Source organism: Ptychodera flava, chromosome 21, assembly GCF_041260155.1.
Source record: "Ptychodera flava strain L36383 chromosome 21, AS_Pfla_20210202, whole genome shotgun sequence".
Classification (NCBI taxonomy): Eukaryota; Metazoa; Hemichordata; class Enteropneusta; family Ptychoderidae; genus Ptychodera; species Ptychodera flava.
The window spans coordinates 35,885,672-35,911,359 of record NC_091948.1 but is presented as its reverse complement, the minus strand read 5'-3'; the positions used below and the strand labels follow the sequence as shown (position 1 = coordinate 35,911,359).

General features: G+C 37.6%; 1 protein-coding gene across 5 annotated transcripts in view; it reads right to left on the bottom strand.

Annotated features, from left to right (window-relative positions):
- Positions 1-25,688, bottom strand: part of LOC139122136 (solute carrier family 12 member 2-like) — a 215,996-nt gene that overhangs the window by 85,452 nt on the left and 104,856 nt on the right. For all 5 annotated transcript variants that reach the window (XR_011549408.1, XR_011549409.1, XM_070687546.1 and 2 more), the window contains 6 exons: positions 22,575-22,686; positions 8,389-8,523; positions 7,620-7,726; positions 6,404-6,507; positions 2,658-2,879; positions 576-687 (listed from right to left, as the gene is read on the bottom strand). Coding sequence is in view for 3 of the 5 variants with exons in the window: in XM_070687546.1 (XP_070543647.1) it covers positions 576-687; positions 2,658-2,879; positions 6,404-6,507; positions 7,620-7,726; positions 8,389-8,523; positions 22,575-22,686 (792 nt within the window). In the remaining 2 variants the exon portion in view is untranslated. The remainder of the gene's footprint in view (positions 1-575; positions 688-2,657; positions 2,880-6,403; positions 6,508-7,619; positions 7,727-8,388; positions 8,524-22,574; positions 22,687-25,688) is intronic.

The window sequence follows — 25,688 nt, the reverse complement described above, 5'->3', positions numbered from 1 at the left end:
ATAAGCTTCATCAGTTACGTAACTTCGTCGCAAAAAACCGCAAAGTTTTCAATTTTGACAGCATAGAAACTTGAAGGGCACATTGACAACAATGATTCATGAGCAACCAAGGATGTTATGAGGATACTTTTCTTCCTTTTACTGAAAAAATTGGCATAACTGTTGCTGCTGTGGACAACTGTCAAGTAAATTTCTCTTCATAAATTGTCGTAGTAGCTATACATCAAAGTACATTGAGAACAATAATACAGAATGGCATGGGCATGTGATGTGTTTATTTGCACTACGGCACCTGTTTAGTACCCCTGGTGGCCTTGTTTCCTTGGGGAATAGTGATATACTTCTGGTATCACATGGTCCCTGTGGGTAATAAAAGGACACTACTACCGAGTAATTGGTGTTTCCAATCAATGATACTTCAACTTATGTTGCACCTTTTTGGTGCATCACTAGTGCGACAAAGATTCTTTCCCTCCCAGTTTTGAAATGAATGATATGGGCTGGGGTATCATTTAATAAGTGCCACAGAACCTTTTTCCATTCTAGCGCAACAATAAATTTTCACATTGACTTACCTCATTCTATCCCTGTCAATTTGGTCTGCTTTTCCACTTGTAAATACCCTTAGTTTACAGTTTCCCCATTGGGATTTCATTGATATTATATGAGGCACAAGCAGAGTTAAACCTGTTATTGAAATGATAACACAGAAAATATATCATACACATATTTACTTCGATAATAATACTTTTCAGGCAACTAGAAAATGGTTCTGATTTAAAATCCGCTTTATTATGAATAAGACTACCAAATACTTGTCTGGTGTTATAACACCTTGCAAATCAAACCTGTGAAATATTTAATTAAGTGGTTGTATTCAGGAAAATGCAAGTTTGAACAAGTCTTTGACAATGACATAGTCCCCACTTGTAATAGGAGTATTAGTCTTGATGGGGCAGGGAAATGTGGTCATTAAGAAGTATCACTGGAGTGTATATGTTGAGATCTATGGGCACATAGGTCTATGTCGTTGTTCCCAATTTGAAACACATGAGGCATGTCTAAGTTATGGTTCTAAATCGGGAAAAAAGATCAGACCTCTAGCTGTATTGGCCAGCCAAGAAATACATATGCGCATAATAATGAGGTACAAGATGTGACATCTTAATGTCTAATATCCTATCAGAATTGGAGGGTATAGAACTTGTGGTTACTGAGTTATGCATATATATGTATAATCAAGGTCAAAGGTCATAAGGTCACGTGACATTTTGAAAAAAAGTTGTATTGCTAATTAATCCCTATATGCCAAAAATCAGACCTCTAGCTCTATTCCCGAATTCATCCGTGGGGGCTAAAAACTGTGTCACAGCATCCTTTTTGCAATATGAATACGATGAGAAACTAAATTTTTATTTTTCTTGGCCTTATACATGGGAGTCTATGGACTGCCTTATACATGGGAGTCTATGGACTGCCTTATACATGGGAGTCTATGGACTTCCTTATACATGGGAGTCTATGGACTGCCTTATACATGGGAGTCTATGGACTGCCTTATACATGGAAGTCTATGGACTGCCTTATACATGGGAGTCTATGGACGTGTAAACTAAAAAGTCCTCTAAAACGGCCAAATTTGATTGCATTGTGAAACAAATCGACGTGCATCTGTATGGGGTAGGGTACTATCCTTGTGCAAAGTTTGAAAGAAATTGACCAGGGCATGTCTGAGATATCTGCGTGAACAGACGGACGGACGGACGGACGGACGCATGCACGCATGCACGCACGGACATGACCAAACCTATAAGTCCCCCCGGACGGTGTCCGTGGGGACTAAAAATGATTCTTATTCTTCTTCTTCTTCTTATTATTATTATTATGATTACTCTGCTGGTGGACAGAAATGTCCCCGAGGTTATCGTTCGCCCAGTTAAAGCGATGAATTCTTTTCTTCGCTTCCATAAAGTTTGTATGTGCGATGTGTGATAGTGAGCATGCGTTTGTGAGTGCTTCACGAACTCTACAACGTGTGGAGCGGTCTCAGTCAGAAAAATGTAACAACTTAGCCGGCTATTGAACCACTCTTTTTGAGAGTGGGGATTTAGCCGTGCGGTTCTCTCTGTGGCCTCTCCGCTAGGCAACTGATGCCGTATGTTGTGGGTTCGAACCCGATTGAAAACTTGTCGTATTTTCTACCCTGGGTTGGTAACTCTGCTGGTGGACAGAATTGTCCCCGAGGTTATCGTTTGCCCAGTTAAAGCGATGAATTCGTTTCTTCGCTTCCATAAAGTTTGTATGTGCGATGTGTGATAGTGAGCATGCGTGAGTGAGTGCTTCACGAACTCTACAATGTGTGGAGCGGTCTCAGTCAGAAAAATGTAACAACTTAGCCGGCTATTGAACCACTCTTTTTGAGAGTGGGGATTTAGCCTTGCGCTTCCCTCTGTGGCCTCTCCGCTAGGCAACTGATGCCGTATGTTGTGGGTTCGAACCCGATTGAAAACTTGTCGTATTATCACAAGTAACCATTGTTTACATTAACAAGTGCTGGATGCCTGAAAGTGACCTCTATGAAAGTGGGTATTGACAGGGGAGCTAAAAGTATCACAACGATTTGGTCACAAAAGCCTTGCACTATGTGTATCCCTTACCTCCATCATCAAAAAGCCACCAAACATCAATGGTTCCTTTTCCCTGCTTTTCTTGAAACATTTTCAGAGTTTTGATGACATCTTTGATTGGTTCTCCCTTCACTAACTTGGTGCTACTTGATAGTTTATTAGTTGTGTGTTTTTGCTGTTCATCTTCACTATCTTCACATTGAGTATCACCATCATTCAGTAACTTCTCCTTGACTGTATCCTTTATGGATTCTGCAAATAAGTAAGTAATTTCTTATATCTTTCTGATGATTTACAATTAGGAGTATTCCAAAAGGTTTAATTTTTGCTTGCATTGTATTACAACTTCTTCAACAGTGTTTAAATTCACTAAAAATAATTAAAACAGTGTCAAGGACAATGTGCTCACATTTGATAAGATGTGGAAGGTCAAAATGAAAGAAGCGCCAACTATGTGAATATGAGGTAATCAATGTTTCTTTGAACAATAGATTCTTTGAATCATGATATGAACAATCTGTCAGTACTAACAATCTTGTCACACTTTAAGTCCAGGAGATCAAGTCCCTGGTCTTTAAAGTTGCAATATGGATCAGAATTGACCTTCATATTTCGAAGATTTAACTTCATAGAAAAATCCATAACAATTTCATTTGCAGATTTGACCATTAACAGGAACACGGGGATGGCTCTAATTTGAGTAAATTGATTTAATTACCGAATAAATTGCTGTTTTGGTACGTACTGTTTGCGAGAGTGATGCACAGAATTTGAAACGTCATTTTTACTATTTGAATATGTACGCATGCGTATTTGGTGCATGGTAACGGTTTGCGAAATTCAACCTGGTAAGAATAGAAGAAATTGGCCAAAAATGTCGGCAAAATAAACATTGTTTGGTCAGATGGAAAGATGGAACCAGAGAAAAAGAGTGACGCGCGACTACTGCACCACGTCGAGGAGGCAGACTGTGTCTACAGTTTCTCGCGAAAACACAAATGTTGCCACTGTGTGAAGATCAACTTCACTAGCCAGCGGTGTTTCCAAGGGCAACATCGACCTACCAACACCGTGCGGACCCAACGATTTTGTAATGTGAACCAGGCCGTAGTCCCTCCGCAAGGAAATAACTTAGATCTGCTAGCATTCATTGATAATCTATATCCTTCAGGACAAATATGCATTTTTCGGAAACAAAGAAAAACTACAGTCTCCATTATTAATGGCATGGTCTCGTTTATGATGCGTCGATCGACGCTCTGACATGGCCATGCAAGACCAGACTGAGGGGCAAGACAGGTGCCAAACTTCTTGAGTGGTGGATGATACTGAAGTGGGCAAAGCTTTCAAGTAAATATAGCGTGCAGATACCTCGCCTTTTAACATGAAAAATTTAACAACATGCAACGGGGAGATGATTGCGGAAACGCTGTCAGGCACGCAGTGAACCCAACCAGATCTGTGTACGTGGTCTGGACGCTCAATCGATCGAACGTACACAGTAGGTACACACAGTGCGCCACTGACATACATGTATATGGGTGAGAGAAATCAATCACACGATCTTTTGTAGAGCTGTACTTTATCATATTGACATACTTATATTTCTGAAACATTGTGATGCTACCAAAGTTAGGCAAACGCAAAATTTACAATGAATTATCATTATATATGTCAAGTTCTGTCATCGAGTCAACATCGCCCCTCAAACGCGCACTCTATTGAGACGTCATCACTCTTGGTTGTACTTGTCACGTGCACAGCAGAAAAGCCAATGTTTTTGTTTTGAAAGTTTGTTTACAAAACAGCTTTTCTAGGCGGCCGCAACGTATCAAAATGAACGTGTTTGTGTGCCGGGATTAGTAAGAGGCTTAGCTAAGAAGAGTACTTCAACGTAGTATGGTCTATTTGCTTTAGTTTTACGAAAAAAAATTGACAATTTTGATCCATATTGCAACTTTAAATGGCAAAGGCATGTGTCAAACTGTCTCCCAGCTATTTAACACAGTTGGCAGTGTCATAGCCAAACGGTAAATTTGTCTATTAAACACAACGCTACATATGCCAAGGAGCCTCAAGCAACATACGTACACATGCATGTTAGGACCCTGCAAATGTACTTTCAAAGAATCAAACAAATTTCAAAGAATCAGAAAAGGAGTTTGTGTAAAAGGACATTATTAGACTAATAAATTAATAAAAATACAAAATCATGATGAAAACTAATGGAGACCATGCATTAACCAAATATTAATACAATCTCTGCAAACCAAAAATCAATACAATCTCTGCAATTCTTTTCTATTGAAACAAAATTTACATAACTGCATCCATACAGATGTAAGATTTGGTATTCATAGCCTGACTCAGCTGGAAACAGACAAGGAGAAAAAACAGACTACAAACGTGGCACGCCATTTGATGTCATGGTCGTTGATAAACTCTGGCTTTTTTGTCTTAAAATGGGCTTCACCGGTGTCAGACTTCTTGGTGACTTCATGCGTAATTGATAATTACATGTGATTATGTGAGATTATGCAAAAAGTAGGATAAGATTTCCCCCAGTCCTGTCCATGGTGCCATATTGCAATATAAACAAAAACAAACATGGATGAATGTGTCAGTCAGTAGGGCCTCCTTTTTTGTGATGAACTTTCAGACAATAACTTTGAAGTGAGTTTGATCTGTCCTTTTCAAAAGAACATCAAGCTGTAGATGAACTGGGAACTGCTGTCATGCCAACAGAAAAGTATGATCACTTTCATTTTCAGACGTGAAAAAAAGAAGTTTTGACTTGCAAGCAAACATCCAATGTGCCTAGAATTTACCTCTGGGTAAATAAGAAACACAACCGATCCATTAAATCATACGCAACGCACCAGGCCTTTCCTTGTGATTTTGAAAAGTCAGTGGTATCGTACTGCCCGTCGAATACTTTGCATTGCTTTCAGGGCTTTCAGGGCTGAAGCACTGGTTCACACCAATTGAAACATAACATGCCAGCAGTATATGATCGTAAATCATTTGGAAAATCTGACAGTGTCGATAAAAGACTGTCTAATTTAGTTCAAAGACACATCATATATTCATAAAAATGTTAGAGGAATTTTGAAAATCATCAAACTAGCCTCCCCGAATCTCAAACTTTGCCCTAATTTTGGCAAGCATGCCAATTCCACTCAGCACTAAACGACAACAACACCACAACCTTTTGCTTAAAAATAGGCAAAAAACCAGAAACTGTTGAAGGGTGCATTTTCGGAAATCTTCGTAAAGCAGAATCAAGGACTACCTCTGGTGAGGCGTACATGGAAGGGATTATGCAACTACTTCACACCTTGAACGATACCTGTTTCTAGTCTGTTTTTCTCCTTGTCTATGTGCTGGATTAGGGGGACACGGTTTAACATCTTTCAAGATGAATTTTTTGTTTTGTTGTGTAAATATTTATGTCATCCTGTAAACTTATAAATGATGAACAACTGGCTTCATACTACATTGAGTACATATTTCACAAGATTTTAACCAAAATGTTCAGAAAAAAAATACTAAATATCACAATAATTGGGTAATTTCTTTGCTGCAGAAGTTCTGCACTCCATAAGGTTATGTATGCCCTACAATGTTTTAGCCAGTCATCCACTTGATTAGCTTCATATCATTGACAATGGAGCGTAAAAAGAAAAAGTGGTGATGACGGAGGAGGATACTGAAGAGATATCCAGATTGTTGAACATAAATATGTAGACAAAATCTGTCGGAAATAGCAATTTTACCTGGCTTTTCATCAAGGCCCTCTGTTCTCTCCAAAGCGCTAGAAATGTCCAAACCTTCCTTCAATCTCAAAATACACACTCCATATGAAATATCAAATGCAGAGCTGTAGAGATAACAGATATTTCAGATATAGTTAGTTATATACTCTGAATGGAGTCAGTGGGAAACATATTCCTTGGCAATAGTCACATCTATATTCCATGCATCAGAGCTGTTTGTTACCAGTTGAGATTCAAACAATTTCGGCCAGGATAAAACGTATGCATGATGTTCTACTGACTTTATAGTATGCCAAAGAAAGAGTGAGATAGTGTACTGATTACAAATGCAAAAGGAAATGCACTCATTTCTTTGTGTGTTTGCACATGTTTTTTGTACTTTGATACGTTTGAATTCAAGGTTTTACCCATTACCTAAATTAAAGTTTGCCTTGTTGTGGTGAATATACCAAGTTAAAATTAAACTCAAAGGCCTCTGCATATGTTCAATAGGGTGGTTGTTAAGCATGCTGTTTGAGGCAGTGATTCTTACACATACTTACAATCTTGATATCAATATACCATCTTTACAAGCAAACCTACCTATAAACTGTCTATAGGTTCTTAGCTTGCAGTTGTCTGTGTCATGTACCCTTGGTCAGTGTGTCCTGTGAGCCACATTGAAATGCCACTGACTCAAGAGAGTACTCTAGTATTGACACAAGACATACCGGTATTTACAAAAACAAATATAGGTGTAAAGCTGACTCAAGAAAATTTCAAGACATTCCAAATTCACTTATTGGCAGGTTGAAGATGAGACAAATGGAACCCCATTCACCAACTGTCTGGATTGACTTTGCCGTAAAGGGTGCGAAGATATGTAATAACTACTCCATTTTAAACAATTCTTTAATGAACAGAGGCAGAATATTGTTTTTGTCTCATGCAAAACTTTTTAGGGTTAAAAACCTTCCACCAAAACTTAAAGAATTAACATTTTTTCAAACATTGATCTTTTGACATGGTCCAGTATGGGATCACGCATTGACTTTTTGAAACTGATGAATTCACATCATGATAAAATAAAAAAAGTTTTATTGAATTGGTTGACATATTTGTGATTGGTGTCTCAAAAGTAAGAGATTCTTTGATTGCAACATTTTAACGTATTTTAGACATTCTTTTAAAATATGCAAATGAATTTGTATTTTATGATTTATGAAAATACACTTACTGTATAATATTGACATATTCCTCAACACTGACAGCATCGTCTGTTCGCCAGTTATTCTTGTACCCAAGAAATACAGTGTTTGGTCTAAACTTGCCAATACCAGATATCTGCAACAGAAAAGAAAAGGCAATTGTAATATTTGCCAACATTTTCTTAAGCAGTGTAAAAACTAAAATTTTTTGTCATTTTTTGCTTGTTGGCAAGAAGATTTGTGTAAATGCTTTATGTTATAAACTGCAAAGATAAATGAAAATCAAATAATTGTTATCATTGCGTTAAAATGCAGATATGAGCTGGGTCTGTTCCTTGACACGTTGTTGCCTTTTTCGCTTGCTGTCCTTTACGCATTATCTACATAAGAGCATATTCCTATCAGAATCAACATTTAGAACTGCACTGATATTAAGATGGTAGCTACACAAAAGTCAAGATATCTTTTTACAGTAAATGAATTTAGAGTGATAAACTTTTCCAATTAAAGATATATGCCAGAAGGACGTGATCAAAGTTTATGAAGATTACTATGGATATTGATGAGACAATGAATATGGCATGAGTGATAGACATTTTACATTTTCATGTCAGCTTATTGATAGTTTGCATTTTTAATGAACATCCTAAAGTAAGCAAATTAAACCGATAGGACTTGACCTCAGCTGATGACAGTTGCTATGTCAGCTGAATAGTAATTTTTGTATTGAATCATAAAAGAATTTTGATTCATTGTTTTTCTTGACATATTCTCACTTAATACAGAATCAGAGCTTACCTGCATCAGAGCTTCTACGCCAGACAGCAAAGTTGGAGCACAAGTGCATGCATAGAAACCTTTAATTCTTTCTCTTTTCAACCATGAACTTTGATACTCAGACATCAACTGTGGTAAATGTTGTTTCTGTTCACCCTATCAGTTGAAAATAAATTTCATATTTACTTAGTAACTCACCCATGATTCATCAGTATTTTTCAAAAGTAAAATAAGTATTGTACAAGTCATTGTTGATTACTGACCCAACAAATGATTGGCTATTAGTATGGGAAAGTGCAGTTAGTATTACTTAAAAGAAGTTCATCAGGTCATTAAGTGTCTATGCAATACTTAAAACTAATATTTATAACCTGATGATCAGATATATAATTTTGACTTTTAGTTGTAAAGTATCATGTAAAGTTCAAGTAGGCACGTCTTCTAAAGGACAAAACTCACCAAATTTCTCTGTTATTTCTTTTCATTTGAGCACTTATTTAATGGTCTGGTGAAATCAACTCGGTTCTGTAGACTAAATAGCTTCCAGGGGGCAATATTGTTACACTCACAAAAGAATTGCAACATAAAAGTACGTGCAAGTGTTGATATTTTTGATATTTCTATGTGCGGTTTCTGTTGGGGTCATTTTGCTACACTTAGGCCACGCCCTCAGCAGGGTCTTGGTTAATGAGCTCTGACGTCACAATGCTGTTCATTTACATCAAATAGCGGTCCCATGCCGCCTTATCTCTGCCCCATATATGCTAACACAACAAAGTAAACCCTGTGTGTGATCAGTGCAACCTACGCACGCTAGCCTTCTGTTTCTCACCAGTAGACTCTCTTGCTAGCACCACATCCATTGGAGGATATTGCTTGACCAAAAGAGTATGCTTCAAGTGCCATCTGCTTTGTTAAATGCAGGAACTTGTCTTGATTTAAATCTATAGTGGACTTCGGAAGTATCCCGGGAAGATCATGCCCATGACGCCTCCTTGGATATACAACGCGAACACATCCAATGCGTCACTACCAGTCACTTGTGATTTGATACACGGCTGCCGCTGTTTGGTATACATAATGCATACCACACAGCAGCGACCATCATATACGGAACCACAAGAGGCTGTGGCAAATACGCCCTCTGATGGGCATTGCTTCTTAATTGCCTCGGTTTAAACCCGGAAGTGTTGTTTGCTTCGATCAATTGGCAAAACTTGTAGCTGTGGCTGGCAAAACCGACATTTCATGTCAAAATTTGTTTTAATAGAATCATTTTACAAGAATTTTTGCCACATTCAAGTTTTTATCGCAGTTTGCGAGTGTGGCGAGTGTTAACGTGAACTCTCAGTATGATACTAATTACTTAAGCGGAAACCTAGAGGTTACTCCCTGTGGAGAACTTATGAAGGTGTAAGATTACATGAAAAACTGCACAGAAAGTTTACAAGAAATGCGTTATTTTTGCTTTTGCCGGGGAGTGTACACTCTGTCAGCCCATAAAGGTCATGATTGTTGTTTCTCTGTGGGAGACTTCCTCTCCACGTGTCTCGTATGACCACTACCAAATACATATTCACACGAGGACATTCGGAATTCAACAACATAATGAGCTTCAAAAAACTACTTGCCAAAAGTCCGGAAAGAATTTTCTGAGATAGGCAAGTAAACCAGTTTTTTTACTTCTGTTTAACCGCTGCCATGATATTCGATGTGCAGGTGATCACATGATATGAAATAGAACTGAAATACGCCTGCATAATGCTGCAGCATGACAACGCCGGGATGCAAAATTGTGATTAGATCGCCAAGTTTCGTTGGTCTGTCATGAAAATGTGATAAGTAATCAACATCATTGAGCACTCAAACCGATAGTTTTTATTCTTGGCTTGCAAGATTTTCAACGTTATTTAACTTAACCGTGACATTTGATTTGTTTCCGACCCATTATTGACAATGCGTGGAGGGATCTTGCTTGACAGCATACCGCCGTGTGTGTACATTTATAAACCTTGGCATACTCCAGAATGCCGTTCTTACGTAATGAGGTAATCTATCTTGTAATTATTTCATGCAATGTTGTATGAAGCCTCCTTTGCGTAAATTACTTTGGAAATTCATTATCAGGGTTTATTGGGGCTAAACTCTAAGTATTGATTGTAATGTACAGTCCACAGTTTTACTCAATTTTAGTACCTTGATCTTCACATCGCTGTGCCCAACTTCACGTAGAGATGCAAGCACATTCTTGCACATTTCCTGTCTCAAGTCAGAGCTTCTGTTAACGCAAAATCCTGTGTATTTCATGCAGAATTACTCTGAAGTACGCAAAGTAAATTGACGTCTGCATAATCCAATACGTATTGAAAATAATTCAGTCAAGGTAACACAGACATGAGCACATGTGGTTTCTCTCCAATGTGTAGTTATCAATTACTAAAAATTAAATGTTTGCTGATAAAAAATGTTCATGATTTTGCAATATTTTGTCCTACATCCTGTCAATCATCGCATCAATTGTTTCCTTTAAGGCTGTACCAATAAAAAAAGTGACATGTTCAATAGAGTTCATCTTTATTTCAAACATGTTCTTTTTTCTGTTGTGTCCGATGTGTACTCGTAAACTCTGAAAATCTCAGAGTCTAATAACGCAGACTTAGAAATATAGTTTTATGGCAGTCTGCACGCTTCTTTATATGTTGAATATCTTGAACTCTTTCAGAGTATTGCAGCTGACCATAACTGCAGCTGTAATTCCAGTCTCATCTGTCACATGTGAACGTGGTTTCAGTACCCAAAACAGGATTAAAACATCGAAATGTAGTCGTATGAGTGAAAATGTCATAAAATGCATATTTGGTACAGCCTTAAACGGACTTGAAAATCCTTAGCTCTGCAGTCTCAAGCCCAGAATGCATATTGATGGCCGGGCGATGCGGTCAGTGTTTAAACTGATTGTCGATGGGTATCTGTTTCGGTACGTCTGCATTCCTTGCAATGGTTGAGTTCCCTTTGCATTTTTCCTTCATGACCAGTTTTGGACAAAGCTTTAAAACATTGTTTGCACTCTCTTTCCACCTCCTTTGGCCATATTTACATGTTACATCGCTGCAACGCAACCCTATAAAAGTTAATTAACGCACTAAGTCTCACACTGTGAACCATGCTAGTCCGCTGTTTATCATTGCATCAGTGTGGAATGCTACGCATGCACAATAAGACGGTTCCCCTAGCCATATGCAGAGATACACACATAGGACAAGCAAGATGTATGCATTTTCATATCAAGCACAGCCATTGACAGCAATTTAAGGCTGCCATATCTAACTCCAAAATCCCTTGCTAGGGTGTCTGGAAGGGCAGTAACAGCAGCTGTACGCTGAACCACAGTCGTTTTGTTGATGAAAATGGGGCGAAAACAAGGTGTAAACAGCAATTTTTGGCCATTTTAGCCATTTTCTACAGTTTAACAAGTCATCGTTGATGACACAGTCCCCACTTGTTAATGGGTACTTTGATTACAGGTCCTCAGAGAGGATAGAGTCCTCTTCATTAGGTCTGTGATAAAAATACTTTGATACAGATGGCATCTCAATGGCCAAGAATGAGTTCCATGGTGATGAAAACATAAAACCAATGTAGGCCACTATCCTAAAGGTCATTAAATGAGTCAACTAGGAATTAGTTGACGGGATGTTGCAAAACATTTTTTCATACTATCCTAACACTAATAGATTATCACCGGTACCATATTTCATAAGTTTAATGCAGTATTTACAACACTATGAGATCAACATCTGTATAAGTTTCATCAAATTTGACACTGTATTTGTGGATATATCACTCTAATTAGGAAAGTTCATTACATATGCAATTACAAATTAATTAAAATGACACTAATAAATGTCTTTTTCACTGTTAAAGCAATGTGAGCTTAACATCTGTACAAAGTTTCATGAAATTTGATGCAGTATTTCTTGACATATCAGCCTAATTATGAAACTTCAATAATTGACATGATACTGCTACATGACCTGAAACAAATTGACGAGCATGAATGAAATAGGTCAATGTCCTTGTACCAACTTTGAATGATACTGGTGGAAATATGTCTGAGTTATGGCTCTGTACATGAGAAAATCGTAACAAAATCGCCGCCTTGCGGCGATATTTGATCTTACTATTTAAAAAATCAACATATATATGTATGACATTTAAGCTCATTTCAATGGCTAGAAAAAAGTGGCTAAAATAGCTGCAAAAAATACACAATTGAAGATTTCATCATACTTTGAATATATCACATTGGATCATCCCTATAAACATGTCAACCAAAACTATCTGACGAGTAGTTTTTTGAGAATTAAATTTCCTGACTAAAAATTGCAAAAATTGCCCCCACAAATAAAAATTGCAGATTTCTCAATAATTTCAATATATCAAATATTAAAATAATCCCTTGGAACCTGTATACCAAATATCAAAGCTATCGACTTGCAGTTTTTGAGAAACAAATCTTTTGACCAAAAATGGCAAAAATTGCCCCAAAAATACTAAATTACAGATTTCATCATAATTTCAAATATCACATTTAGTTCATATGTACTAACCTGCATATCGAATTTCAAAGCTATCAGACCAGTACATTTTAAGAAATACATTTTTTGACCAAAAATGGCAAAAAATTGCAAATTTGCATATTTCTGCACAATTTGAACAAATCTGAAATAGATCATCCCTAGGGATCGATGTACCAAATATCAAAGCTATCTGACTGGTAGTTTTGAAGAAGAAGATTTTTAAAGATTTTTTTACCAAAAACAACAAAAATTGCCTTAAAAATACAAATATGCAAATTTCACCACAATTTGAATAAATCTAACTGAGGTCACCCTAAATAAACTGCATATCAAATTTCAAAGCAATCGGACAAGCGGTTTCAGAGAAGATTTTTTTACTAAAAACAGCAAAAAATGGCCCAAAACTACAAATATGCAAATTTCACCACGATTTGAAAAAACTTAAGTGAGGTCACCCTGAGTGAACTGCATATAAAATTTCAAAGCAATCAAACTTGTGGTTTCAGAGGCTAAGGCAATTGTTGACGGACGATGGACGACAACGGATGATGACGGAAAATCAACCCATTTGATAAGCTCCGCGAGCTAAAAAGCAGATTATCGATATATCGATCTGCGCTAGCCGTAAACTCTGTGAGTAATAAAATACCTTTTTTCCACAGATTGTTTCTTGTCCGGCATGGCAAAATATGCATTTATAGGAACACATATTACTCGGCATATTCAAGTCCGAGTAGGCCATGTACTCGTAGTACCGGTATACAAGTCCGAGTAAGCAGTTTTACTTGGAGTATGCAAGTTCGAGTACTCGGACTTGCAAGTCCAACTCGGTTTTGGAACTCGGAGTGTATGGTTTGAGATACTCCTACATAACCAGGGTTTTCTCTCGACTGCGCAATTGCGCAAATTGCGCTTTTCGAGCTTTTGTCTGCCCTGAAAAAGTTACTGACTGCGCGGAAATCGCGCACAAAACACAGTAAGCAACGATGTCCATTTGTTATTTGAGGGTGTCCCAAGCGCACAGTGTAGCGTCATGTGAATTTGCTGTTGTTTCTAGGCATAATACTCCATCGGAAAAGACAAAATATCGCCTGTCATTCAGCTTTGGTGACGGGCATGACGTTGAGTGTACGCATCGAAAATAATAGCCAACGACGTATTTGCGGTTCAGTCTCCACGGATACTGGTGCAATTTGATGTTCATGTTTTTAAAGTTTGAAAGCAGTAAACTATCATCAATGATGAAATTATGAATAAAATTCTAGGTTTAGACGATCGATCTCGATCACAATAAAACACAATCGTTTTATTGGCACCCAGGAGGGGTAGGCCTACACCTGATATTTTCATACGGGGATGTGCTGGCCAATTGCCAATTATATCAACCTATGTATATTCAGAAAATATGGCCAACTGTTAGGGATGTGCTTTACAAAGTTTAGGAATTTCACCTTTATTCTGTTGCACGTGACGGTTTTTCTAAAGCATAGGACATTTGCTTTGTTATTGACCCATGCTCAGGGGTTTTTGGGATAAAAATCGACCTACGTTTAGGGATATTTTCGTTAAAAAAGTGACCCATTCGGCCGGAGCATATTTTCATGGATTTAAACCCCAAAATTAGGACCAAATCGTGTCCAATGGAACAAATATGTCGAGTTCTGAAAATCTGTGTGTGACAAATTGACAGAAGATAGAGAGCAGGCGAGCACATCACAAGCTGACAAACATCATGGTGTCGATGCTAGCACGGGTGCTGCATCAGACATAGACGTTGCAACCGTACTTGGTGACGATCGCAATGATATCGGGGAGGCGCTTCCTAGGAAGGCAAATCAACATCAAAAGTGACTGCCCCCTAATGTGTCAAGTTTGCCCCCTAATTTTGATGAATGGGGCAGAAAGTGCCCCTTTCAATGAACATGCAGAGAAAACACTGCATAACTGCAATTAGTCATGTTTACAACTTTCTAGAAATTCAATTAGTCACAAGTGGAGATACTTTTAGAGCACTAATTAGCATATCAATAGAAGTTATAGATTGTTCTTATTTCACTTATGTAACCAGTTGAGTATAAGATGATAAATTCAGCATATGGGATGTGTAAGGATGACCTGTTTTGGCACAGTTTTCAGTTAGACATTTGGGATTGTGTCAATGAAGTGTTACTTCAAGACTTTGGAAACTCCAGCAGTATTAATTTCAAGACTTTACAAGACCTTTACAACAACGCTGGAGTTATTGTGTGGATTTTGTGCAACCTCAATCCTGCAAGCAAGCCAAAGGACTGCTCACTCTGTCTCAGTGTCTCACTAAACTCTGGAGCGTTGCCGTCCAAGCTGAGAGAAGTACATGTAGCCTGTAAAATTTTACAGTTTGTACTCTATCCCTTGACTTAGTCATTAGTTTATTTTTGTGATAAATTTTATTTCAAGGAAATTCCTGAGCTCACCGTTTTTTCTTCTCACATAACAAAGTACTGCGTTAAATGTAAAATATAGGCTGGAGTGTGTAAAGTGAGTAATTTTTCGTACTGTGAAGAATAACCACAGCCCTTCATGAGAGTTATGAGGCCCACAAAAAATAGCGTCAATGACACTGTAGCTCCCATCCTGGACTATTTAGTGTTTGTTCTCTGGTCAGACATTTGAACATGTGTGAAAGGGATAAAGTGCATGAAGTGAAAATACTTAAATGTAATGTACTGGAGACAGTGAAATATGTTTAATGTATTTATTCAGAATATAAAATGGAAAAAATACAGAATTAGAAATATCGTATACTGTGATACAACCATTAACTAAACAAGTCATTGACAATGACAGTCCCCACTTGTAATAGGAGTATTAGTCTTGATGGGGCAGGGAAATGTGGTCATTAAGAAGTATCACTGGAGTGTATATGTTGAGATCTATGGGCACATAGGTCTATGTCGTTGTTCCCAATTTGAAACACATGAGGCATGTCTAAGTTATGGTTCTAAATCGGGAAAAAAGATCAGACCTCTAGCAGTATTGGCCAGCCAAGAAATACATATGCGCATAATAAATGAGGTACAAGATGTGACATCTTAAGGTCTAATATCCTATCAAAATTGGAGGGTATAGAACTTGTGGTTACTGAGATATGCATATATATGTATAATCAAGGTCAAAGGTCATTGAGGTTGCATGACATTTTGAAAAAAAAATTATATTGCTAATTAATCCCTATATGCCAAAAAATCAGACCTCTAGCTCTATTCACTTGCCCAGAATTAGATGTGTGCAAAATTAATGAGGTAAAGCATGTGTTGTCATAAGGTCTCCCATCCTACTAAATACAAAGGACATAGCACTTGTAGTTACTTATTTATTGACATAAACATATATTTTAGGTAAAAGGTCATCAAGGTCACATGACATTTGGTCAAAAAATTTCTCTTCTATAGTTATCCCTATATACCAAAAATCAGACATCCAGCTCTATTGGCTTGCTCAAAATTAGATATGTGCATAATTAATGAGCTATAATATGTGGCATCATAAGGTGTCCAATCATACCAGATATGAAGGGTGTAGCACTTGTGGTTACTGAGTTATGGACAAATATGTATATTTGAGGTCAAAGGTCACCGAGGTCACATTACATTTGTCAAAAAAAATTCTCTCCTATAGTTATCCCTATATATCAAAAATCAGACCTCTGGCTCTATTGGCTTGCTCAAAATTAGATATGCACATAATTAATGAGGTACAATATGTGGCATCATAAGGTGTCCCATCATATTATACATGAAGGGTGTAGCACTTGTGGTTACTGAGTTATGGACAAATATGTATATTTGAGGTCAAAGGTCACCGAAGCCATGTCACATTTTGTCAAAAAAATTGTATTGCTAGGTTATCCCTATATACCAAATATAGTTATCAAAACAAACCACCAATTGTATGAAACATGGGCCTAAATATAGACAGACTGACATTCACAGACTGGCACAGAGTGATGACATTGACCCCAAGTGTGCCTTGGCCCATGGAGAGTGATAAAGATATAACAAAAAGCTGAATGTAATGATAAAATAGTTAAGTATAGGCCTACAGACACTGAGGGTGAATATGTTACAGCAATTTGATTAGTTTCTTTTCATTTTCTACTTCTAAGATAATTTTTAAGACAATCAAACTGCAAGGCAGTTTTAATATTTAATTGACATAATTTAATTTATATTTAATATTTAATTATTTTATATATTTAATTGACATACATGTTATCTTTTACAAGCACACAGCAAACTGTTCTTGATTTTTCATTTACAATATTTGACATAGACTGAAATACATAACATGCAACCAATATTTACATTTTGCCCATGCACCAGATACTTGGAGAGATTTCAACATGCAATCATTAACTCAGAAACCCTATAGGGAAAAGTAAACATTGTTTTCTTCCAGAACAGCTGGTATATCCACATCTGGAGCAACTTACAAACTTAACCAATTACACAAGGATGATGACACAAGAGATAAAGTTAAACTGTGGTGAACTTGACTATTCCTTTCAAATCCTTACCTAACTTGATTGACATCTTAAACTAAAATACACTGCATGTTTAATGGCACACAAAATACATCAGGGGTGTACCATTTGATAAAAGGGGGTTGTCTGGAAGATTGATGAGGAACATCTTTTTTATCCGATACACTGTACATTCTTTTTTCCCACTATCCCACCTTTCTTTTTGACAAACCTTCTGTGGCTGATTTTTTATTGACATTTGTTTGGATTTTTTTCAAAATCTGCCAGGACTCCCCCCCCCCCCTTCCATCACTCTTTAACATTGAAAAAAACTTTGAATATATTTGTTGGAAACCAAACCTGCTAAAATCACCTCAGCTATGTTTTCTCATTATTTTTTACCGCATTTCAATACCAAATACAGTTTACCATTTCAAATGCTTACTGAATCACAACATTATCTTAAACATAGGGCCAATGTCCCTGAAGCTACTATAGACATGGATACAAAATTAAGTATTTCCTGACTGTATGAAATCATCTCACTAAGGTCATCCTAGGGACCTGTTAATCAAATATTAAAGCTGTCTGACCAGCGGTTTTGAAAAAAACAAGCGACCCAATAGTCGACAGAGCTCTGCTGTGTTATGTAGAGAGCAACTTTTTGTGACATATGTATTGATGAAGATGGTTGAGATCTTTGATAGCTCATTTCAGGATGGCCTGACCTAAAATGGCAACATTAGCTGCAAATATACAAAATTGATGATTTCATCATAATTATGTATAAAAATGTATACAAAATATCAAAGCTATCACATGAGTAACTTTTAAGAAACAAATATTTTGACCAAAAATGGCAAAAATTGACCCAAAAATACAAAAATTGAAGATTTCATCAAATTTCACTATATCACACTAGGAGAACCCCCAGGAACCTGTATACCAAATATCAAAGGCATCAGACAAGTAGTTTTTGAGAAACACATTTTTTGACCAAAAATGTCAAAAATTGCACCAAAAATACAAAATTGCAGATTTCATCATATATTCTATATATCATATTTAGTTTATCTGTAGGAACCTGTATACCAAATATCAAAACTGTCAGACAAGCGGTTTTGATGAAATAAATTTTTGACCAAAAATGACAAAAAAATTCCTTAAAAATACAGATTTGCATATTTCATCACGATTTGAACAAATCCAAATTGGGTTATCCCTAGGGACCTGTATACCAAATATCAAAGCTGTCAGACAAGCGGTTTTGATGAAATAAATTTTTGACCAAAAATAACAAAAAAATTCCTTAAAAATACAGATTTGCATATTTCATCACAATTTGAACAAATCCAATTTGGGTTATCCCTAGGGACCTGTATACCAAATATCAAAGCTGTCTGACCAGCGGTTCATGAAGAAGAAGATTTTTTACCAAAAACGCCTTTTTTGACACTAATTTGTATATTTTCAACAATATCAAAAAATCAAAAAAAGCACAATTATTTCAGGTCAGCCCAAAGTACTTACATGCTAATTTTTATGTAATCTGCTCAGTGGTTATTGAGATTTTCAATTTTGACTGTTTTTACATTTTTTCACTTAATTTGCATATTTTTGGCAATGACAACTTCATTTGAACAAAATCTCATCTACAGCCCATCATCAATGTACACACCAAATATCAAGATGAAATGTGCAGCGGTTTTGGAGTTTTTGATGTTGACGGACAGACATACAGACATACAGACATACAGACATACAGACACACAGACATACAGACATACATACATACAGACATTTCCCTAGCCTATAAGAATAGCTTCCATTGCCATATATACATATGGCTATGGGAGCTAAAAATCAGGTCAAAATCAACCTCGCGGACCGCATGGAGCTGTATTGCTACAGATATCTACGGCCAACAGGCGCCCATGGGCTGGGTAGTCTGCTAGATTGATCGACTTTCTGCTTGATCTATCAATCCCGTAGTCAATCTGCCCACTGGTGTAACCTAAATACAATAAAAATTTATAACAAATCTTTAGGTTGCAGCGGCGGGCAGATTGACCACAGAATCCATAGATCGAGCAGAAAATTGATCGATCTAACAGACTACCCAGCCCACAGGCTTCTGTGCTACGGCCTCTACGTACAAAAGCAATGAAGATGTACATATATAGTACAGTTGTGCCAGTCAGTTCATCTTCAAAAATTATCCACATCCTTACACTCCAGAACAATGGCCTACCTCCAGTTCTGTCTCTACTTGGTCTCCATCAAATGCGATGCACCAAACCACAGGTGCCTGCAGTTGCCAGTGTAGTAATTGCTATACATAGAGAGAAGGGGAAGGTATCTCACGGTTCTGCCCTCCAGACCATGAATCCAATAAAAACGGAGTTAAGAGTCAAATATAAGGTCTACGCCGATAGCGAAGTACCTCTTGCCTTTAACGCTCAAGTTTCAAATGGGCAAAGCATTTAGTCTGAATATCGGCTCAAAACTCTCTGGTCATCCCGGTCATCAGGCTCTTCCATACAGCAACAGCACGGTTCTAATTAGCATTCAACACGAACCCATGACCCCACAACAGCTAAATTTAAATCCGCTATCAAAAGGGCTACAGATACTGGGTATAGAACGTCCAGTTTTGCGTTTTGAACAAACCCGAGTAATGGGAAAGTTTACCATTGTTAGTCGGTAAGTATTTTTAAATATTTTAGCAAAAGTCAAAAGGTCAAATAAAATGCCAATTAATCCACGCTGAACTATGGGTAATCTGTCCTATTCAAAATGTCTGATATATGTAAGACCCTGATGATGTACCTAACCAGGAGTTAGCCTGGGGCCAAAAGTGGGACTTCATATTGATTAATGCATCTCAGAGCTGGACATTATACGTCAAAGGCATTTGTCTATCGAAGGACGGTAGTTTTTTTACTGCATGCGATGATTATATGTGGATTTCTATTGTCTACAGGATTCCAGAGGGCAAACTTGTGTCAAACCTTCCCCTTCTCTCTATGTATACTACACTGGCAACTCCAGGCACCTGTGCATCAAACTCACAGTCTGCTGGTAAGCAGTTTTCCTTGCTTGGATACTCAAACCATCAAGCATCCCCCTGTTACCTGAACACCAGAGTTCTGCATGCCAAAGCAGGCTACCCCAACTACCCTTTGGAAAATAACTGGTAGCTGAAAATTATTAAGCAGGACATCTACTCTAACCACGGGCACTCTGTTGTTCTGAATTGATAGTCTGAATAAACTAAGCGGCTTATATGTAAATACGAACTTTGATGATAACTGTGTAAGAAATTTATATGAGAATGCCGTTCAGATTGAAATGCCGACTTAGCTACAAAACCAGATCAAGGTCGGACGTGTGTACATGAACGTCACAAGCGACCACATCGACCGCATTCTTTCGATGCAAAACGCCGCGGCGGAACGACGCACGCATTTAAATACGCGTACTATACGCGACCTGCGCTGTGTACGTGTCGTTTCACATAATGATATATATACACAAGGGTATGCAAATCATTTCTGGACGATATTATTTACCGATGATGTGAGTCGAATTCCGTCACGAAAACGACGTATGAAATTTGAAATGGCATCGTAGCACACATCAAGGTATGAAAATGACAGACATGTAGTAGATATTCGAAATATGACCGAGAATAAATGCATCATTAATCCTGACTATGTGCGTTACAAATTGCCGTTATCCGGTAGTGACTTTGGATGTTCGAACGTCGCAAAATACGCTAATATAGCAAATACCGTTCTGTGGTTTAATCATGCGCAGAAGAAAGGACATATTTTTTTATTCTTCGTAATAAAAACCTTCCAATATAATATTCCAGAGAAGAACATTTAAGTATTTTTTCCGTTTTAGTGAAAGCCTTTCAATAGAACCCGAAAGATTTTTTCAAATGTGCATTTCTTTTTACTCAGTCTGTTTTGGTCGTACGGAACGTGAACAAGCCTTGCAGGTCAAGGGTTACATTTTCACATTTTTTTCTTTGTTTTCATTCTATATTTTACTTTCTATCGTCAGTGAGTTACATTTCAAAAATAAAAAAATTGTGTACCTTTTGCGGACGTTTTAGAGGGTAATAGTATCTGTCCCCCCTGTCCCCCCTTTTTTGTAACGCACATCGTCAGGTTCCGTGTTCATATGAGCATACCCTTGTATATATACATTTCTGAGGCCGGGACAGCAGACGACAGTTCAGAGGCGCTAGGCGCTCGCGTCACTGTCGTCGCGTGCACGTTCCATTCCAGCCACCGCGCTCATGTACATGGCAGTCATAGCAACGTACCATCGTCATTCTACGCGCTTCATGATTGCGGTAAATACGCGCTGGTAAGAACTCTGCCATGCATGCCGCAGTGCAGAGTGACCGGGTGTGCATCATTTAAGAACAACAGAATGCCCGTGCTCTAACCATATGGGGAACCATCCTGCCAGAGACGTCCCATTACACCACTCATTCTGAAGGATATTCATGACCAGCTGGATCTTTCAATACCATTCAATGTCAGCTTTTGGTGTGCCTGCCTCTTCACTTTTTTCACCTTTGCCAGGAAATCAATGTTGCTTCTCAAACATCCCACTTTGCCGGACTCCAACAAGTATTTATGCACAGATATTGTGACTACCTGGGGTATATCCTTAATTTGTCACCTATCCTCATAATCAGACATACAAAAACAATTCAGTGTGGCCAGTGTATACCACTCCCCACAATCCAAGACTCATGCCTTTGTCCCCATTCCAGCCCTCATTCATGTGCTCAACATTTTCAAGCACACAGCTCCTATGACCATATGTTTACCTGCATTCCATCAAGCAATATACCATCCACTGTTCCTTGGCGCTCACGCACTTTGCTTTGTACATTACATTTATTTTGTCTGTATAAGCAGAATTAAATCATAGTAAACACAGTAATAAAGTTGACCTTGGCCCTAACACTGCGTCTATATGATATTATTATAGCGACTAGTGTAGCCAAAATTTAGTATACATGTAATGTTCTGATAGCAAATGAGAGCTACATATTGTACTTCAGAAGAATGCATTGCTTGTGCAGAGAAATATAACATTACCTTAAGAACATGTCCACAGATCATCAAGCTGGTATTTTTTGTAAGATGGTTCACAAAGTATACAAGTGCTGGTCGACAATTTGGTGCTCCGCTCAAAACCAAACATTGAGGCCTGAAAAAAATTAGACAACATTACATTTTTTTGTTCAAGAAATATTTGTAGCAAATGCATCAAAGCCTCTTCTAAACAGTTCAGGTTAGTTTATTATATGTTGCAGTTTTGTATGCCTTGGGATTGATAGCCAACTAAAATTGCTTGGTTGTTGATCAACACAGTATCATATCTGAAACAGTAAAATAATTACTATATTAACCTTTTTCCTGTTCGAAATGACATGTTATTCCCATACAATTATCGTGAAATGTTGTTCATAGTCTGTGTTATCAAATGCAGCACAGAATGTCATGGTCTATGATATCAAATGCAGCACAGAATGTCATGGTCTATGATATCAAATGCAGCACAGAATGTCATGGTCTATGATATCAAATGCAGGACAGAATGTCATGGTCTATGATATCAAATGTAGGACAGAATGTCATGGTCTATGATATCATATGCAGGACAGAATGTCATGGTCTATGATATCAATTGCAGCACAGAATGTCATGGTCTATGATATCAAATGGAGCACAGAATATCGTGGTTTATGGTATCAAATGCAGGACAGAATGTCATGGTCTATGTTATCAAATGCAGCACAGAATGTCATGGTCTATGATATCAAATGGAGCACAGAATGTCATGGTTTATGGTATCAAATGCAGTACTCAAATCTAAAGCAGCAAGAATGTTTACCTATCTTCGGCAGCATGATATAATTCAGAGCTTTTATCAACGATATTCTTTACTAGGAAATTTCGACAACAAGAATGAATGCCTTTCTAACTGAAACAATTTAATTTAAATTTGTCTTTGCACCGTTCACAGTTGAAAGTTTTCAGTAAAATTGTGCAAAATAGTAATGATGTAAAACTGCTAAAAGCAGTATTGCACTTCTAATCATTGAAACAAAGGCCCAAATTTGTGCTGCTGTAGTGACAGACATGCTAAATATTGCCCAATCGAGTTGGATGGCAGCGGGGGTTTGTTGACAACTTGTAGATTTTGCACGTGACTGAGAATGCCGATACTGATGATATCATTGAGTTTGCAATATTCCTTAAAGGTGAAATGAAAATATAAATTTTGAAATTTGCAAAAACTATAGCATTTTTCTGATCCTATCTCACATATGCTTATAATGATATAAAAATTGTTGGCAATGCGAAAAATTAGTCTCAATTCTCGAAAAAGGTAGTTGGGTGTCAGCCCCGCCCACAAAACGCAATCTGAAATGCCCGTAAATGTCCGTACTTCCGGTTCTATGGTCAGTGACGTCATGTGAGTCAAACACAATGCTTGCTATTCATTGCTGTGGTTCTGTAGCCCTGCCATTCCCCGGCTGGTTGTGTTGGGGAAGTGGGATAATATCATGGAAAGATCAACATCCGTGCCACATTTCATCAAATTTGATGCAGCATTTCTAGACATATCAGACTGATTATGAAAGTTCATCAAATATGCAAATTGGCAATTAATTGACATGACACTGCTCAATGTCTTCACACAGTATTACAGTACTAAGAGATTGATATCTGTACAATGTTTTTTAAAATTTGATGCAGCATTTCTGGAGATAGCCCACTAATTAGAAAAGTTCCCTAAATATGCAAATTAGCAATTAATTTGCATGACACTGCTTAGCATCTTTTCACACTATTATGAGACTGTGTGATCTGCACCAAGTTTCATCAAATTTGCTGCAGTATTGCTAGACATATCATCCTAACATCAAATATGTAAATTAGCAATTAATTGATGCAATACTGACATATCTCATTGTGTGCTATCAAAGCTCTGTGTGATGAACATCTTTACATAGCTTAATCAAAGTGAGTGCAGTTTAATCGAGAGGCAGAGCTCTTTTTCAAAAAGTAATTGTCAATGATACAGTCCCCGCTTTTTTAAATAAAATGGGTGTCACAGAGCTATATTGGACTCTATAACCAGACAAAGTGACATGCATATCCCTCCAAGCATCTCTGAGATATCAACGTGAATGGAGGGATGAACGGACACACGCACAGACGGACATGACCAAACCTAATATCCTTCAGAACCGTGTCTGCGATTTTTTCTTGGAGGCTCCATTCAAATTATATGGCGTAATAATTAAAATTCCTTGAAAAACACCTTCGTCCAACACCTTTAAGAGCGCATTAAAAAAAAAAAAAAAGGCAGATAAAGAAAATCCCAGACAAGGATTTTGAGTTCATTATGTTTCCAATGAACAGTGTGAATTTCAAGCAGCTAGTGTTTGTGAGCGCGAATTGACGAGGTGCCAAAGAAGGCTACCTCATTCACACATTGAATTCAAGAAAAACGCAAAAAACCGGTTTTGTTACTTCAACGTTTGATAATTAAACGTGCATTAACCTAAACGCAGTCATATTTTGTTACCTAGTGATAATGTCGACCGGGAATGACAGTTGTTCAAAGAAAACGTCAGAGGAAAATAAAATAAATCGCGGTAAACTGCCGATTTTCGGAGCCTTAATTTCGGCACGTCACTAGAGCAAATGGCTTCAGTGGGCGAAAACAATGACGTCAGCGATCATTACTGATATCGGGCGTGTCCTAAATTCATATGTAAATAAGCTTGCCTGCGTTCCCTACTTGAACACAACTTGACGTACACTCGATACTATCGGACTAATTGTTTATTGTTCACAAGTTGTGAGAAGTGATCTAATAAATGACGAAACTTGAGACGTCAAGCACCGCAAAGCGGCGAGTTCAACCTCCTACCACAACCATATTAAACTATGGGTATTTTCGAGATATAAGCTTACTAGCTCTGCATGGCAGGGCTGTGTTACTGGCGTTATACGGCCTCCCACCACAATTAGGGTTTCCATACAAAGTTTGGTGGGTACCGACTGATGTTTCCGTATTTTGACGAGAAGCACAGCTACTATTTCGTGCCTTCAACAAACAGCTCATTATAACTTTTAACCATGTAATTTCTAGGCTGCAGACTGGCCAAAAATTTGTCTCACTTGAGATGTCAT